This window comes from Adiantum capillus-veneris, chromosome 18, assembly GCF_014529385.1.
Source record: "Adiantum capillus-veneris isolate H3 chromosome 18, ASM1452938v2, whole genome shotgun sequence".
NCBI lineage: Eukaryota > Viridiplantae > Streptophyta > Polypodiopsida > Polypodiales > Pteridaceae > Adiantum > Adiantum capillus-veneris.
In genome coordinates this window covers 140036586-140051636 of record NC_140948.1, presented here as the reverse complement: position 1 = coordinate 140051636, position 15051 = coordinate 140036586, and the positions used below count along the sequence as shown (strand labels likewise).

Genomic DNA, 15051 nt, shown 5'->3' with positions numbered 1-15051 from the left:
CACTAAATGGCAGAAGAGGCAGCAGGAGCTCCACGCTCAACAAGCAACTTCTCAGCAGAACTCCCCGGGCAGGAGACTTAGCCTTTTCAGGCAAGGACAGCCTGGCGTTTTTCTCCATTGCAGATCAGCCCCAGCGTTTTGCATGGCAGATCAACCCGGCAATAGTTAGACACAACAGATCAGCCTAGTGTTTTTGCATATGCAGAATCCCGGCGGAAGGACCAAAATTCAGCCCTAGCGTTTTTGGTTGCAGATCAGCCCAGCGTATTGCACCTTTACCGCGACGGAAAGTCAAGGAACATCAGCGTTTTCAGTTTTCAGCAGTTAGTACCCGCAGATCAAGTCCCAAACCTCGCAGATCTCACCTTCTCGTAGCATTTCCTCGCCGCACGGTTAGTTTCAGCCCGACAAACAAACGCAGATTTCAGCATCTGCGTTTTCAGCACGTCGTCGTCGTACCGTCGTCATCGACATAGAGTCAGAATTCAACAGATAGAAGATGAGCAGATTTCAGCCCATAGCGTTTTTGGACTGCAGATAAAAGATTGCAGATTTCAGCCCTAGTGTCGGTCTCGTCGTCTCCGTCGTCATCGCCGACATAGTCTAGACTTGCATCAGTCTCATGCATCACCATTGTACCAGATTGTGCAATCAATAGTAGACCACTCTCGTCGACGAGAGTGGGACCTTCGGAGGAGGGTTTTACAACGTCTCTGGTGTCATATCTCTCTTCTCTCTATCTCTCAGTCTCATACACTTGTACGCACAGTGTCCATTCACTTTGTTTGTGACCATAGCATTCTCTCATTAAGAACGGAAGGCTCTATCTTCCATAAGAACAAAAGGAACCTTGAGCACAGTTCGGAGCACTCATCTTGAGCAAAGCGCAACATTCATTCCGTTGCACCTAACATTGGTATCAGAGCTTTGGCAGTGTTATGAATCACTCAAGGAAAGAACCACAAGAACCAAATAATTTTTTTTGCTTGTTGAGGTCGCACGAACCGAAGTTCGCTTGGGCGTGTCGATTCCTAATCGTGTTTTTGAAGAGTGAGAGGAATTTCAAGAAAGAAGGGCTTGTCCAGCCTCCCCTTGTGTCTCTTTTCACTCATTGAGAGCGGACCGTGCACTTAGCGGCCGGCCAATCGACGTGAGGTGGGAAAAAGCAACCTTGGTGTGAGCGCAAGGCCGCCAAGGGGTGCGCCCGTGGAAAAGAGTAGAACTCGGGTGAAGAGAAGATCCTTCTCAAACACAGATTGCAAGCGAAAGAAAACCTCAAGAACCTCAAGACCCCCAAGACCCCCAAGAACCCAAGTTCCTCGTGAACGTAAGAACCCAAGACCGCAAGACCCTACAAGAACCCACGACTTCAGAATGTTCATCACTCGAAGCGGAATGGATACTTCGCTTGGAGGTGATGAGCATGAGAGAGGCAAAGAAGAATTTTCCCCACTAGGAGGTTTTTCCGACTCTCCTCCTTTTCCATCTATGACAAGTATTGCACTAACTCCTATGGAGGCTTTGAACCAGATGTTTATGGAAAGGAACTTAGCACGCGAAGCAAGAAATGCAGAAAGAATAGCAGACAGGCAGAAAGAACAGCAGAAATGAATCGTAGGCACGTAGAAGACAAAGCAGAAAGAGAAGCAGAAAGAGAGGCAAGACGAGCAGAAAGAGAGGCAAGACAATCAAAAAGAGAAGCAGAAAGAAAGGCAAGACAAGAACAAAGAGACCAACACATGCAAGAGTTCTTGCAACTCAGATGCCAGAGATTCAGGAGACGAAGACTCTCTCAGTCTCTTCTTCTCCAAAGCATGACACACATGATTTGCATGATGATTTGAATGACAATGATTTGCATGATGATAAGGATGATGATTTGAATGATAATGATGAGCGTGATGATTTGAATGACAATGACAAGCATGATGATTTGCATGATCAAGATGTGATTTCTCACAAGCATGATGATTTGCATGATCAAGATGCGATTTCTCACAAGCATGATGAGTTGCATGAAGATGATGTGATTGTTCACAAGGATGATGTGTTAATGGATCCTTTTTCTAGCGAAGCTAATCTCGTTGTAGATTCGGTCAATCACGAAGAACCGATCTTTGCTTTCGAGTCGAGGTCCAAAGAACCCCCACAGGACGGTTCGATCATTCAGGAAGAAGCGATCTTGGCTCTCGAGCCTAGGTCCAAAGAACTCTCATAGGAAGTATTATGTGTTTGCATGATTGATACGCACGCATTGTTCGAGTGTTTCATTCGTGATCGTTTCCTGTATTTTAGTCATCGTCTTTATGTGATCCCTTTTCCTAGGCATGACATATTGTACGTTGAGCACGTTTCACTCTTGAATGAGCACAAACGTATGCGGTTTGTTCATGAAAAGTTGAAAAGTATGCATTCAAGGAAGTCACATTCCATGTCTCTTCTTTGGCATGACACATTCAAAGAACGAGCACATGAAAGAATGAGCACCAAGCATGTGCATTTCCGTTGTGAATTGCCACAGTTGATTGCTCTAGATCATAAGAGAAAGATTCGATCGCATTGTTTGCGTGTGTGTGGTGAACGGTTTGGAACTTCGTCTATTTGTTCATCTACATTGCATGCACAGTCTTTTAGGAAGACAAGATTGTTTCCACTGACTTTACGTGGAATGGGTATGTTCATTGTTTTGTGTTGGAAATGGTTTCAGGAATTTTCAGCCATGGAGATTCTTGAAGAAGAAAGAAGCATGACTTTCGACGAAGTTGAAGCATTGAAGGAGCCACAAAAGACTTTGTGTCGCTTTCGGCGCGGCCCAAAGAAGCAAGCATTGCAGACCTTTATGAAGTTCAAGTACCGCACGACCCACACATCCGAGTGGGCCGGCGAAGAGTCCCTTCCAGGATTCCAGATGCTATTGGCGATCTCCCTGGACGCCATACAGTTCAGTACCAGTACCTCACTTTGAAAAGGAGGGGATGTCACGTGACACATCCAACCCGATGTGTCCGTGGACTAGCTACAGCATGATCAAGGTTCATTCAGTCAAGTCAGTCTAGATTTCGAAGTGATCTGGCACTTTTTGTGAGTCTATTCGTAGACCGTGCATGCCCAGTCACTTAGGATAGATGCATATCCTTTGGTTGCACACAACATAACCATAAGCATTCCCATCAGAATCAGTCAGGAAATTTTCCAGTGCATTTAGCCTATTTTACCTATTTTTGGCATTTTTCACTTATTAATTTAAGTGACTTCCCAACAAAAGTAGGTAGGGCAATTTCGCTAAGAAAATATATAAGCAAACCAAAGTTAGCACGAAATGGCAGAAGAGGCAACAAGAGCTCCACGCTCAATAGGCAACTTCTCAGCAAACCCCCCCGGGACAGGAGACTTAGCCTTTTCAGCCAAGGACAGCCTGGCATTTTTCTCCATTGCAGATCAGCCCCAGCGTTTTGCATGGCAGATCAACCCGGCAACAGTTAGACATAGCAGATCAGCCTAGCGTTTTTGCATTTGCAGAATCCCGATAGAAGAACCAAAATTCAGCCCTAGCGTTTTTTGTTGCAGATCAGCCTCGACGTTTTGCACCTTTACCGCGACGGAAAGTCAAGGAACATCAACGTTTTCAGTTTTCAGCAGTTAGTACCAAAATTCAGCCCTAGCCTTTTTTGTTGCAGATCAGCCCCGACGTTTTGCACCTTTACCGCGACGGAAAGTCAAGGAACATCAACGTTTTCAATTTTCAGCAGTTAGTATCCGCAGATCAAGTTCCGAACCTCGTAGATCTCACCTTCCCGTAGTAGTTCCTCACCGCACGGTCAGTTTTCGCAAGGTTTACAGTTTCCGCCCGAAAAATGCAGATTTTAGCATTCGCGTTTTCAGCGCGTCGTTGTCGTACCGTCGTCATCAACATAGAGTTAGAATTCAACAGATAGAAGATTAGCAGATTTCAGTCCATAGCTTTTTTGGACAGCAGATAAAAGATTGCAGATTTCAACCCTAGTGTCGGTCTCGTCGTTCCCGTCGTCATCGCCGACATAGTCTAGACTTGCATCAGTCTCATGCATCACCATTGTACCAGATTGTGTAATCAATAGTAGACCACTCTTGCCGACGAGAGTGGGGCCTTCGGAGGAGGGTTTTACAACGTCTCTGGTGTCGTATCTCTCTTCTCTCTATCTCTCAGTCTCATACACTTGCACGCACAGTGTCCATTCACTTTGTTTGTGACCGTAGCATTCTCTCATTAAGAAGGGAAGGCTCTACCTTCCATAAGAACAAAAGGAACCTTGAGCACAGTTCGGAGCACTCATCTTGAGCAAAGCGCAATATTCATTCCGTTGCACCTAACATTTGTCATATTGTTTGACCCAGGTAGTATGCATGATGTGATTAGTCGCTCTCTTATTGAGAGAGCCCGCCTAGAGGTTAGTCAGAAATCTCCTCTCGAGGTCTCTGGCTTTGTTCCCGGTATGGACTCTCATCACGCAAGAGTGTCTTGGTGCGTTGTTTACAATTCAACAAACTGCTTTCCGTAGAATTTTTTTTGTCTCTCCTCTCGTAGGATGTGATATGATTTTGGGCATTTGATGGTTTCGTGAGCATAACCCTCTCATTGATTGGGAGGCTAACACTTTCACTCTCAATGCCAAGAGTGACTCTCCCATTGTCATTTGTGGAGAGGAAGTTATTCATTCTCCCTCTCTCATTGCTAATGTGCAGGACAAGATTGAACGGATTCAAGAGAAGGAGACTCTCTCAGTCCCTTCTTCTTCCAAGCATGACACACACGATTTGCATGATTATGAGAAGTATGATGGATTGAATGATAATGATGAGCATGATGATTTGCATGCCAATGATTTGCACGACGATTTGGATGACAATGACAAGCATGATGATGTACATGATCAAGATGTGATTTCTCACAAGTATGATGAGTTGCATGAAGATCCTTTACAAGAAGGATGATGTGTTAGTTGATACTTTTTCTAATGAAGCCAACCTCGTTGTAGATTCGATCAATCACGAAGAACCGATCTTGGCTCTTGAGTCGAGGTCCAAAGACCCCCCTCAGGAAGAACCCTCTCAGAAAGAACCCCCTCAGGAAGAATCGATCTTGGCTCTCGAGTTGAGGTCCAAAGAACCCTTACAGGAAGTATTATGTGTTCGCATGATTGATACGCACACATTGTTAGAGTGTTTCATTCGTGATCGTTTCTTGCATTTTAGTCAGCGTCTTTATGTGATCCCTTTTCCTAGGCATGATATATTGTACGTTGAGCACGTTTCACTCATGAATGAGCACGAATGTATGCGGATTTTTCATGAAAAGGTGAAAAGTATGTATGTAAGGAAGTCACATTCCATGTCTCTTCCTTGACATGACACAGTTGTGGAAAGAACACATGAAAGTATTGAGCACCAAGCATGGGCATTTCCGTTGTGAATTGCCACAGTTGATTGCTTTAGATCATAAGAGAAAGATTCGATCTTATTGTTTGCGTGTGTGTGATGAACGGTTTGGCACTCCGTCTCTTTGTTCATCTACATTGCGTGCATAGTCTTTGAGGAAGACGAGATTTTTTCCAGTCACTTTACATGGAATGGGTATGTTCATGTTTTTGTGTTGGAAATGGTTTCAGAAATTTTCAGCCATGGAGATTCTTGAAGAAGAAAGAAGCTTGACTCTCGACGAAGTTGAAGCATCGAAGGAGCCACAGAAGACTTTGTGTCGCTCTCGAAGAAGCAAACGTTGCAGACCTTTATGAAGTTCAGAGTGGGCCGATGAAGAGTCCCTTCCAGGATTCCGGATGCCATTGGCGATCTCCCTCGACGCCATACAGTTCGGTATCAGTACCTCACTTTGAAAAGGAGGGGATGTCACGTGACACATCCAACCCTATGTGTCCGTGGACAAGCTACAACATGAGTAGGGTTCAGTCAGTCCAGTCAGTTTAGATTAGAAGTGATCTTGCACTTTTGTGAGTCTATTCGTAGACCGTGCATGCCAAGTCACTTAGTGTAGATACATATCTGTTGGTTGCACACAGCATGATCATAAGCATTCTCATCAGAATCCATCAAAATCCTTCAGGGGAATTTTCCAGTGCATTTAGCCTATTTACCTATTTTTGACATTTTTCACTTATTATTTTTAAGTGACTTTTGTTGGAAAGTAGGTAGGGCAAATTGAGTAAGTATGTATATAAGTAAACCTAGACTAGCACTAAATGGCAGAAGAGGCAGCAGGAGCCCAAGCTCAACAGGCAACTTCTCAGCAAGACCCTTGGTGGACTTTTCTCCAAGCAAAGACATCCCCACACCTAGCGTTTTTCCTCAAGCTTCATCGCCCTCATCAACCTCAGTCAGCTAGCGTTTTCTATCAAGAAGTTCATTAGCAGAAGCTCCCAGCACCTAGCGTTTCCAGATTGCAACCCTAGCGTTTTGGAGCCCAGATCGCCTGCCCTTCTAGCTGGCGTTTTTCAGCAAGAAAGCAACATCAGTTTTCAGCCATGAATACCATCAGTTTTCAGCCATAAATACCATCAGTTTTCAACCATAAAGACCATCAGTTTTCAGCCCAAGGAACCGCAGATTTTCAGCCATAAGAACCAGCAAGGGCAGCGTTTTCTTTTGCGTGTTCAGCAGCAGCAGATTTCAGCCCATTAGCGTTTTGGATAGCAGATAAAGAGTAGCAGATTTCAGCAGTAGATCGGTCTTGCCATCACCGTCCTCGTCATCGATCTAGCCTAGACTTGCATCAGTCACATGCATTCAGTTTGTACCCGTTTTTGCAATCAATAGTAGACCACTCTCGCCGACGAGAGTGGGGCCTTCGGAGGAGGGTTTTACAACGTCTCTGGTGTCGTATTCTCTTCTCTCTCTATCTCTCAGTCTCATGCACCTTCATTCACAGTGTCCATTCACTTTGTTTGTATCCATTGCATTCTCTCACTAAAGGAACTGAAGGCTCTCCCTTCCGTAAGTAAAAGGAACCCTTGAGCACAATTCGGAGCACTCGTCTTGAGCAAAGTTCAAACATTCATTCCGCTGCACCTTACAGGTTCATCTCGAGAGCTCAATGCTTTTATATCTTCGAGGCTCGACCTGTCCCACCAACAGAGACTATACACTCGGGGGACAATTTGAGAGATTCTAGGTGAGATCCGACCACATGTGGGAGCGCCGTGAGGCCTTCTTGCGACTTTGGTGATGAGGGCCCTTCTTTGCCATGGTTCATGGAGCGCCTAGATAGCAGTACCGCCCATGAGTGTCGTCCTTTCCTCCTCCCATCTCTTAATCTAAGTGTCATTGTACATAACTTTCTTTCTCATCGGGAGAGTCTCCCGATGGGGACTTGATTTAGCTCTCTCTAGTAGGGGCAGGTTGTAGCCCATCGGGCAATTTTCTTAACTAATGGAAGGATGAAAAGGAAAGACTTTCATAAAGAGTTCTCTCTCTCTCTCTCTCTCTACACACACACACACGCGTATTTTCATATAGATCTTAGCCCTCCTTTGTGGACCACTCTGCTCTCTCTACCATTGTGACATTGCATCTTTTTGTTTTAGCTCCTCTTTTGAAACTCAAATTTCACCTTATTTATATTTAGTGCTTTGTGTGTTGTTTTAATTTAATCGGATATGTTCATTGCACAAATTGATTGCTATCGTGTTTTGCTTGCTTAGACTTGCCATCAATTGCCTTGAGAGAAATGGGTACAATAAAGTGTCATTTGTATGCTGGATTATCACAAGAATCAATGTTTGGGGCCAAATCAAGTGTATCTATTAATTAAGGGCTAATTTGTTAATGAAACGATTTTGGCAAATACCGCCTTTGTGTTTCAGCTGAAGTTTTACATTGGCTTTATGTAGGTTTATGATCAATTTTTGGGCTTATGGATTCAACAGCAAGATCGACAGGTTGGTTTGTGATGCAAGACTTGTAACTCTAGCGTTCAAAGAGTTCATGGTTGTTGAAAACGTGGCTATAGGGGTTGTGTGTTGTTGAATCCAAGTCTAGGCCTATATCTAGCTCTCGGTCTTTGTCAAATAGGAGTAGATTAATTGCAAGTTTCTCCAATTCTTTTATGATCAATTTTGAAATATATAGTTGCATGTACTTTTTCATTCGGTATGAAAATAGTATAAATCTGGGAACTTAAGGACGTCTCAAATAATTTCATGTATTTTAATTGGTGTGGCCTTAAGGTTTTAGCTTTGGATATGTATCACAAGAATTTACTTCTTTATATGTCATGTTTCTTTGCTTCTCCTTTGGATATAACGTTTGGCCTGCATTCTTATTGTGTAACATAGAAATTAGAATTATTGCGGAGAGCACCTTCTTTCGTTGAAATCTTATATTTTCCAAAATATAAAAATAAACCAATTGTTTTGTAAAATGAAGGTGGTTTGTTTGCATATGTTACTTTTGCAATTCTGTTATGAAGTGCTTTGAATGTGCCACGCAAGCTTTCTATAGGTCGCTACTCCACAACTGCAGATGGAAAGACATCTGCAAAAAAACATTAAATAAGATTATTGGAAAAACCATTCTTGTTTATTGGATACAGTATGAAAATGAACATGGTTTCCTTATATTATGAAGGTAGACGTGGATACTGATCTAGGTTAACACCAATATGTTCTTGGCCAAGTAAACATGTACTCTGCATAGCCAGTTAATGTCTGTCTCTTTGAATGCAAGGATATGGGCTTTCTGGTGTTTTTGTACTTCAGTTATTGTCTGTCACTTTGAATGCAAGGATACGGGCTTTCTGGTGTTTATGTACTTCATCTTGTTTGGTACTGTTCACCCTGTGTCCATCTTTACAAGCTGAAAGCATGGTTACCTAATCATCTACACTTACACGAAAAGGCATAGGTTTCCAAAGTCAATCCTCTCTCATATAATGGAAAACAATAGAAGCTATGAAAGGGCAATGAGAAGAGGCCATTGAAACTTAGAAAATATAGATTAGAGGAGGGGAAAAGTTTCAAGAAAACTGAAGATTTGAAAAATGGAGGATAATGGAAAAGACATCTCTAGCTTATGTTTCTTGTTTAATGTTTAGTTTGCAGTGCGTTTAACAGAAGATTTCATGTTTTTCAAACACCATGGTTCGTATTGGTCTCCATCCACATGTAAGGGGCTAGGTGACATCCAATCTTCAAACGATTTTGAGTTCTCAAAACTATAAAAAATACCCTTGTGCTCTGTGCCCAAGTTTTTATGCTACCTTTGACAAAAATGGCCAAAACATCATTTGATTTAGCGGCTTCTAACAAAATAGAGGACAATTTAGTGATTTTAGTTGAAACCAACTAAGACAACAATGCCATATTTTTGTACATTTGTCAATATTCTATTTGCCTATTCCTTAATCAAAGTAATTAGCAAACATTCCCTTTTAAGCTGGTTTTGGCTCTAATGCTACTGCAATATTAGAATGCAACACAACATCAAGAAATAACAATCTATCTTTCATAAACTCGTGTGTTAGTTTTCTGGAGGGTATATTTTGATGATCTATGGTTTGTTGCTCTCTAATGTAGAATTTGCCACAGGGAACCTGAGTTGGAGAGGAATACTTTTGAAAGATAACAAACCCATTTCTGACATCCAAAGCTACAGAGTTCCTTTTCCGTTGTAAGTATTTGCGTTAGCTGTCATGCTCTTGGAGTCATGCACGTGAAGTTGATTTCTCATAATTGGCATATGATGTTGAACAGGCCTTCACAGTTGACAATTGAAAAGCTTGAAACGGAGACTATTTGTCCTCTTAATGTGCTACCATCCTTCCAAATATCTCCTTTAGGAGCAAATCCAGCTCGTGTAGCTGAGTGGAAGAGGTTCTTAACATTTTTACTGACCTATCGTAAGGTGGGACATTTTTGAGAGTTAGTTCTAGCAATCTTGTGCTACATTACTGGTAAATAAATTTTTCTGTTTTGTAGGTTGCTTACATAACCATAGCAGGATGGGAACTCTTGATCAATCCACCTGCAGCTGCTGAGGTCATCTCAAAGCAAGCAGTCGTCGTTAGCTATCGGCTGCGGAGGAATTTTGTACCTGCTTGTTCCTATGTTCCTATAGAACCAGTGGTGAATACATTTGGTGTGAATTATGCTCAAAATGGTATATCTTTTCTTTGAAGCGCTTGAGTGTAGGTTCCTATTTGTATTTGCTATTGATTAATTAGGTCCTTTAATCTATCCCGTCAGCTGCTGTACCCATATTGGCCCCTGCGCCAGCACCTGTACCTGCTGCTGTTATCCAGGAAAAAATCAAGTCCTCAAGTTTTGCCCAGACGCATCCAAGTTACTTGGAGACGTTAGGTCAAAATCATGCCTCATGGATATTTGGAGCTCTAGCTGAACTCATTGATAATGCTCGCGATGCAAAAGCAAGCAGGTGATATTCAAGACCTTCTGTTTTGCCATTTGAAATTGTGCATTTCTTAGATTTATTTCTCATGCTTGTATGATCACCATGCGTAAGCAGATTAGATATATCAATAGATCAGGAGTTTTTAAAATCAGCAAACAGTCCTATACCGGTCCTTTCAGTAAGGGACAATGGGACAGGTATGACGCATGCTGAAATCCTGAGAATGATCTCCTTTGGACACAAAAAACCTGATGAAGATGACGAGAATCTTATTGGACGTTTCGGTGTAGGTTTCAAGGTATTTGTTTGCTGAAGTTGCAGTCCTTATGTTTGAAACAGGAAACGTGTAGAGCGGATCGCTTACATGCATTAAATCTTACTTACAGACAGGATCAATGAGACTAGGCAAGGATGTTGTTGTTCTGACACAGAGTGCAGAAACACGCTCAATTGCCTTCCTTTCTCAAACCTACAACAAAGGCAACGAGGTGAATAGTGACAAACTTGCTGATCAATTTCAACTCTAATGGGGCTTGCCACAGAATCTCAAATCTGGGTAGAAGCATTTGACAGATCACAATTTTGCAGGAAGTTGAAATACCCGTAATCACATACAGGAAGGAGGGTGGCTGGATGGAATTTGACTTGAAAGCTCACAGCCAGGCAGAAGCAGAGGCTAGACTGAAGGCGGTGAAAGACTATTCACCTTTCAATGAGTATAGTATTGGATCTAGATTTGCGGCTTTTGGAGAGCACACTGGAACCATTGTGTGTGTTTTTAACTTGGATCGCTGGGGAGCCAATTATGCCTTGGAATGGGATCCAAAAGGAACTGAGTCAGAGCGTAGGCTTAAACGTGACATTTGGATTCGCTCAAGGCGTGTACGCACACGTCCGAGTCAAATGACGAAGTCGGTATGGATTTTTGGTCCCCTGTGACTACGAACTAATCATAATTTGGTGTTACGGTCAAGCACTGCAACTAGATTCATTGTCTGAGTGCAGGTGCCCTTAGATTATTCTCTCCACGCATACTTGGAAGTGATGTTTTTGGAGCCAAAGATGAAGATTTATATACAGGGAACACTGGTATAAGAATGTATTGTATGTCCTTAGATAAACATTTGTCAATGATTGTGATTCAAGCAATCCATATTGTCAAAATTTTGTGAAGGTGAGAACTCGACGCTTGCATAAATCTTTGAACAAGACCAAAGTCTTGAAGGATATAGTTTTGGGAAAAAAGGTGGAGCTCACGCTTGGACGCAGCCAAGCTGAAAGGGACGTTGGTAACTGTGGAATATTCCTCTATTGGCATGGAAGGCTTATTGAGGTAGTAAATGTTGGTGTTGCAGATTGCTGTCCTTAGTATTTTCAGTGTTGCAAATTCAGTGGGTAACATTGATTTCAGGCATACAAGCGGGTAGGTGCAATGTTACACTCAGCGGACGTGGGGCGTGGCGTAATAGGTGTTATTGATGTAACAGATGTCATGGTAAGACTAGCTTTCATGTGATATCAACAAGAGTAGGATGTTGTAGTCTCTACTTTGTGGCAGCTTACGGTCTGGTATGTAGCAGAGGTCTGAAGATGGAGTTGGTGTCCTTAACAATAAGCAAGGTTTCCAGGATTGTGTAGCCTATGCCCATCTGGAAGACTGGTTGGCAACCATGGCTGACAGCTATTGGGATGAAAATTATGACCGCCTTACAGTGGTGGGCTTCAGTTTCACCCTAGTAATTCACCCTTCAAAGATAAAGCTATCTTTTTTTTTTGACATTGAGAGTGTTATCTTTCAGGGTAGAAAGGATGAGAATGCTGTTTATACACCGGATCATAGTTGGGTCCAATGCAATCGGTGCCTAAAATGGAGGATTTTGGAGGTTGGCATTGAAGACAAAGAATTACCAGACGAATGGTAATTTTTTTTGTCATTGTAATGGTGGGTTTCCAAGGTTTTAGAGTAAGCTTAAGGTCATGGTTTGTGTGCAGGTTTTGCTATATGCCACCTTTCAGAGGCTCTTGCATGGATCCTGAGTGTGAAGCAGATGCTGGGGTGGTCACGGTGGGTGCAACAAGGACTTACGCAGGGGTTGGCCCTTGCCTTCAAGAGAAGGAAGACATGGAGCATTCTACAACAGCTTGCAATTCCACATTGAGCACAAAAGGTGCCAAAGCAATCTTTTGCATCTTTCATTTCACCTTCGTTTTTGGGAAGGTTCTTGTTTTTTCCTTTGTATGCAGCTTCTAAATCTTCCTTCTGCCTTCAGAATTGAGCGATGCAAGTGATGATAACATGAAAAGCAAGCTGGTGAAGCCCCCTGTTTTGAGGCGTTTGAAACGAGGACCTGCCACCACAAGCAAGGGTCGTCAGTCAGCAGCTAAAAAGATCTGCAAAGGTGGCTGATGTGATAAAAGCATATCTGTGACGAATGAGAACTTGCAAATGCTTGGGGATGGTCCAGAGAGGACAGCTTTCGAGTTGAAAGGGCAGTATTTAAGCTGCTATTCTAAGTCTCATGTGGTCCATCACAGATGGGATCGGTTTTCGAATTTCCATGCCAGTCACCTTGAAAAAGCCAAGGGTTGCAGTTGTAAACAGATGCTCACTGAAAGCATCTTCTCTTGCTGTTTGGTCGTCGTAAAAAATTGGTTTATAGTTTGCCATTTGAGCCCCCCCCCCCCCCCCCCCCCCGTTTCCATTTCCCCCGTGCGCCCTTCCGTATATATCACTTCGCTGTAATGTTTCTACATGCTCCGCACACCCCCGCCCCCTTCTAATGTAAATCTCTGTTTACTGATTCTGTAATATGAACAAAGCAATCTGCTGGAGCGGTTTATGTTGAAGGGTCGTATTGGCACTTTGCTGTAATGTTTTTCTAAGTGCGATAGAGTAATGTGGTTGAGTCTGTCCATGTTACTTTTGAGGCACATAAATAGTGTAGTTTGTTATGCTGTTGATATATTGCAGTGTGCGAAGACCGAGTGGTTTTGCCAAAGGCCTGCACCTCATTCTTGCATTTGTTTCCGGTCATGTGCTTCTCAATTTTCAGGTGACAGGTTTTGTCAAGGAGCGTAGTATCCTTAACAACATCTTTACTTTTTGGGAGTCTTCTGTCCTCGCGCGGCTCTGTGGTGAGGATCTGGTGATTCTTCTTCTCGATTTTGAGAAGTCCTACGATAGAGTTGACTGGGATTTTTTGGTGGTGCACTCTACGCAGGATGGGCTTCTCAAATGCTTGGATCAGAGGGTGTCAGCTTTGTACAAACGGGCAGTCAGGTACTTTTGTCAGGAGGTAGAGGTGATCGTTTCATGCTCACACGTTCGATCAGACAGGGCTGCCCTCTTGCCCCCTTCCTCTTTCTGTTCTATGCTGAGGCGATGAGCAGGTTTCGGGTTTCACAGCAGGTTGGTTTACGGGGCTTAGCGCTCCCTATTCGGGGAGGAGCCATTGGACGCTGAGTTTGTAGACGACTCAGGCTTGTACTTGGATGGCCAAGAGGCCAACCTTCACAGGTGTGAGCAGGCTCTTGAGACTTTCTGTTGTGCATCTGGCGCACTGATCAATTGGAGAAAGACAGTGGCTTTCTCGGTTGGTAGTGCTCCTACGTCCGATTGGATACCAGGTGAGGGTTTCATGTGGATTTCCCTAGGGACTGCAGTTCGGTACTTGGGCTGTCAGGTTGGTTTGGACTCGTCTCCTGAGCAGCAGATTGCTCCCCCCCTCCTATCTATCAGGAGGAAGTTGTTACATTGGAGCTCCGTAGGACTTTCTTTGGCAGGCAGAGTTGTAGTGGCCAACCAGGTGTTGTTGGCTACTATGCGGTACATCACTTCTTATTGGATCTTCTCGAGTTCTTGTATCAGCCAGGTAGAGAGGCTGATCAGGAACTTCCTTTGGTCAGGGGGTGATACTCAAATAGCCCGGGCCAAAGTGACATGGCAAGTCATCACTCTTCCTTGTTCTCAGGGAGGGTTGGGGATCATAGACCCAACACAGCAGAGGAGAGCCCTTCTTGGGAAGTTTATCGTTAAGAGGACTTCTTCCAGGTGAGGAGCCTTGGAAGGAGTTCTTGCTTCAACGGCTTAGTGCTAGGGTGCCTCAGGCTCGAGGCCCCTGGCGACCCTCGATTGGATGGATTTTCACAGAGATGCGTAGAGTTGGCTTGAGCAAGAGACTGGAGGACCGCTTCGCTGTGAGTCTGCTCCGATCTTGGGAGCAACTACGGAGAGGCCCGGAGCAGCATCAGCCTACTTGCACAGAAGAGCGTCTGAGGCAGCCCCTTGTTTGGAACCCCATGGTTAGCACTTAGAGAGGCCACTTGGTTGGCCGCATGTTTCTTGGGGTCCCATGGCAGAGGGTCCTGTAGGTGACTGGTTACAGTTTCCAAGCTTGTCAGAGGAGCTTCAGGACATTCAGCTACAAGGCATGAGAGGGATACAGAGCATGTGTTAGGACATCTCAGAGGCAGTACCAGCTGAGTGGCTCACACCTCTTGAGAGGTAGTAGCGCCCAGATGGATGGGAGCCTTCACGCGACTGGAGGTTCTCATCTCAGTTCGGGCTTGCTCAGAGACTATACCCTCCCTGTTCTTCGAGCTACAGGGTGAGGGACGTTTACACAGAGTTGCAGTAGAGGTTCCACAGGTGGC

The 15051-nt window shown here is 43.9% G+C and overlaps 1 protein-coding gene across 4 annotated transcripts in view; it reads left to right on the top strand.

The window, feature by feature from the left end:
• The window catches only part of LOC147436520 (uncharacterized), a 35386-nt gene extending 22150 nt beyond the window's left edge, over positions 1 to 13236 (top strand). For 2 of the 4 annotated variants that reach the window (XM_086489392.1, XM_086489393.1), the window contains exons 2-16: positions 7881 to 7928; positions 9564 to 9657; positions 9741 to 9891; positions 9966 to 10146; positions 10233 to 10422; positions 10513 to 10696; positions 10785 to 10886; positions 10987 to 11313; positions 11404 to 11487; positions 11573 to 11731; positions 11810 to 11893; positions 11979 to 12113; positions 12198 to 12316; positions 12391 to 12566; positions 12669 to 13236. In XM_086489392.1, the coding sequence (XP_086345518.1) occupies positions 7904 to 7928; positions 9564 to 9657; positions 9741 to 9891; positions 9966 to 10146; positions 10233 to 10422; positions 10513 to 10696; positions 10785 to 10886; positions 10987 to 11313; positions 11404 to 11487; positions 11573 to 11731; positions 11810 to 11893; positions 11979 to 12113; positions 12198 to 12316; positions 12391 to 12566; positions 12669 to 12805 (2148 nt within the window). In that variant the 5' untranslated portion in view covers positions 7881 to 7903 and the 3' untranslated portion in view covers positions 12806 to 13236. The remainder of the gene's footprint in view (positions 1 to 7880; positions 7929 to 9563; positions 9658 to 9740; positions 9892 to 9965; positions 10147 to 10232; positions 10423 to 10512; positions 10697 to 10784; positions 10887 to 10986; positions 11314 to 11403; positions 11488 to 11572; positions 11732 to 11809; positions 11894 to 11978; positions 12114 to 12197; positions 12317 to 12390; positions 12567 to 12668) is intronic. The other 2 variants (XM_086489394.1, XM_086489395.1) reach the window with 1 other exon arrangement.
• Positions 13237 to 15051: the final 1815 nt, after the last annotated feature.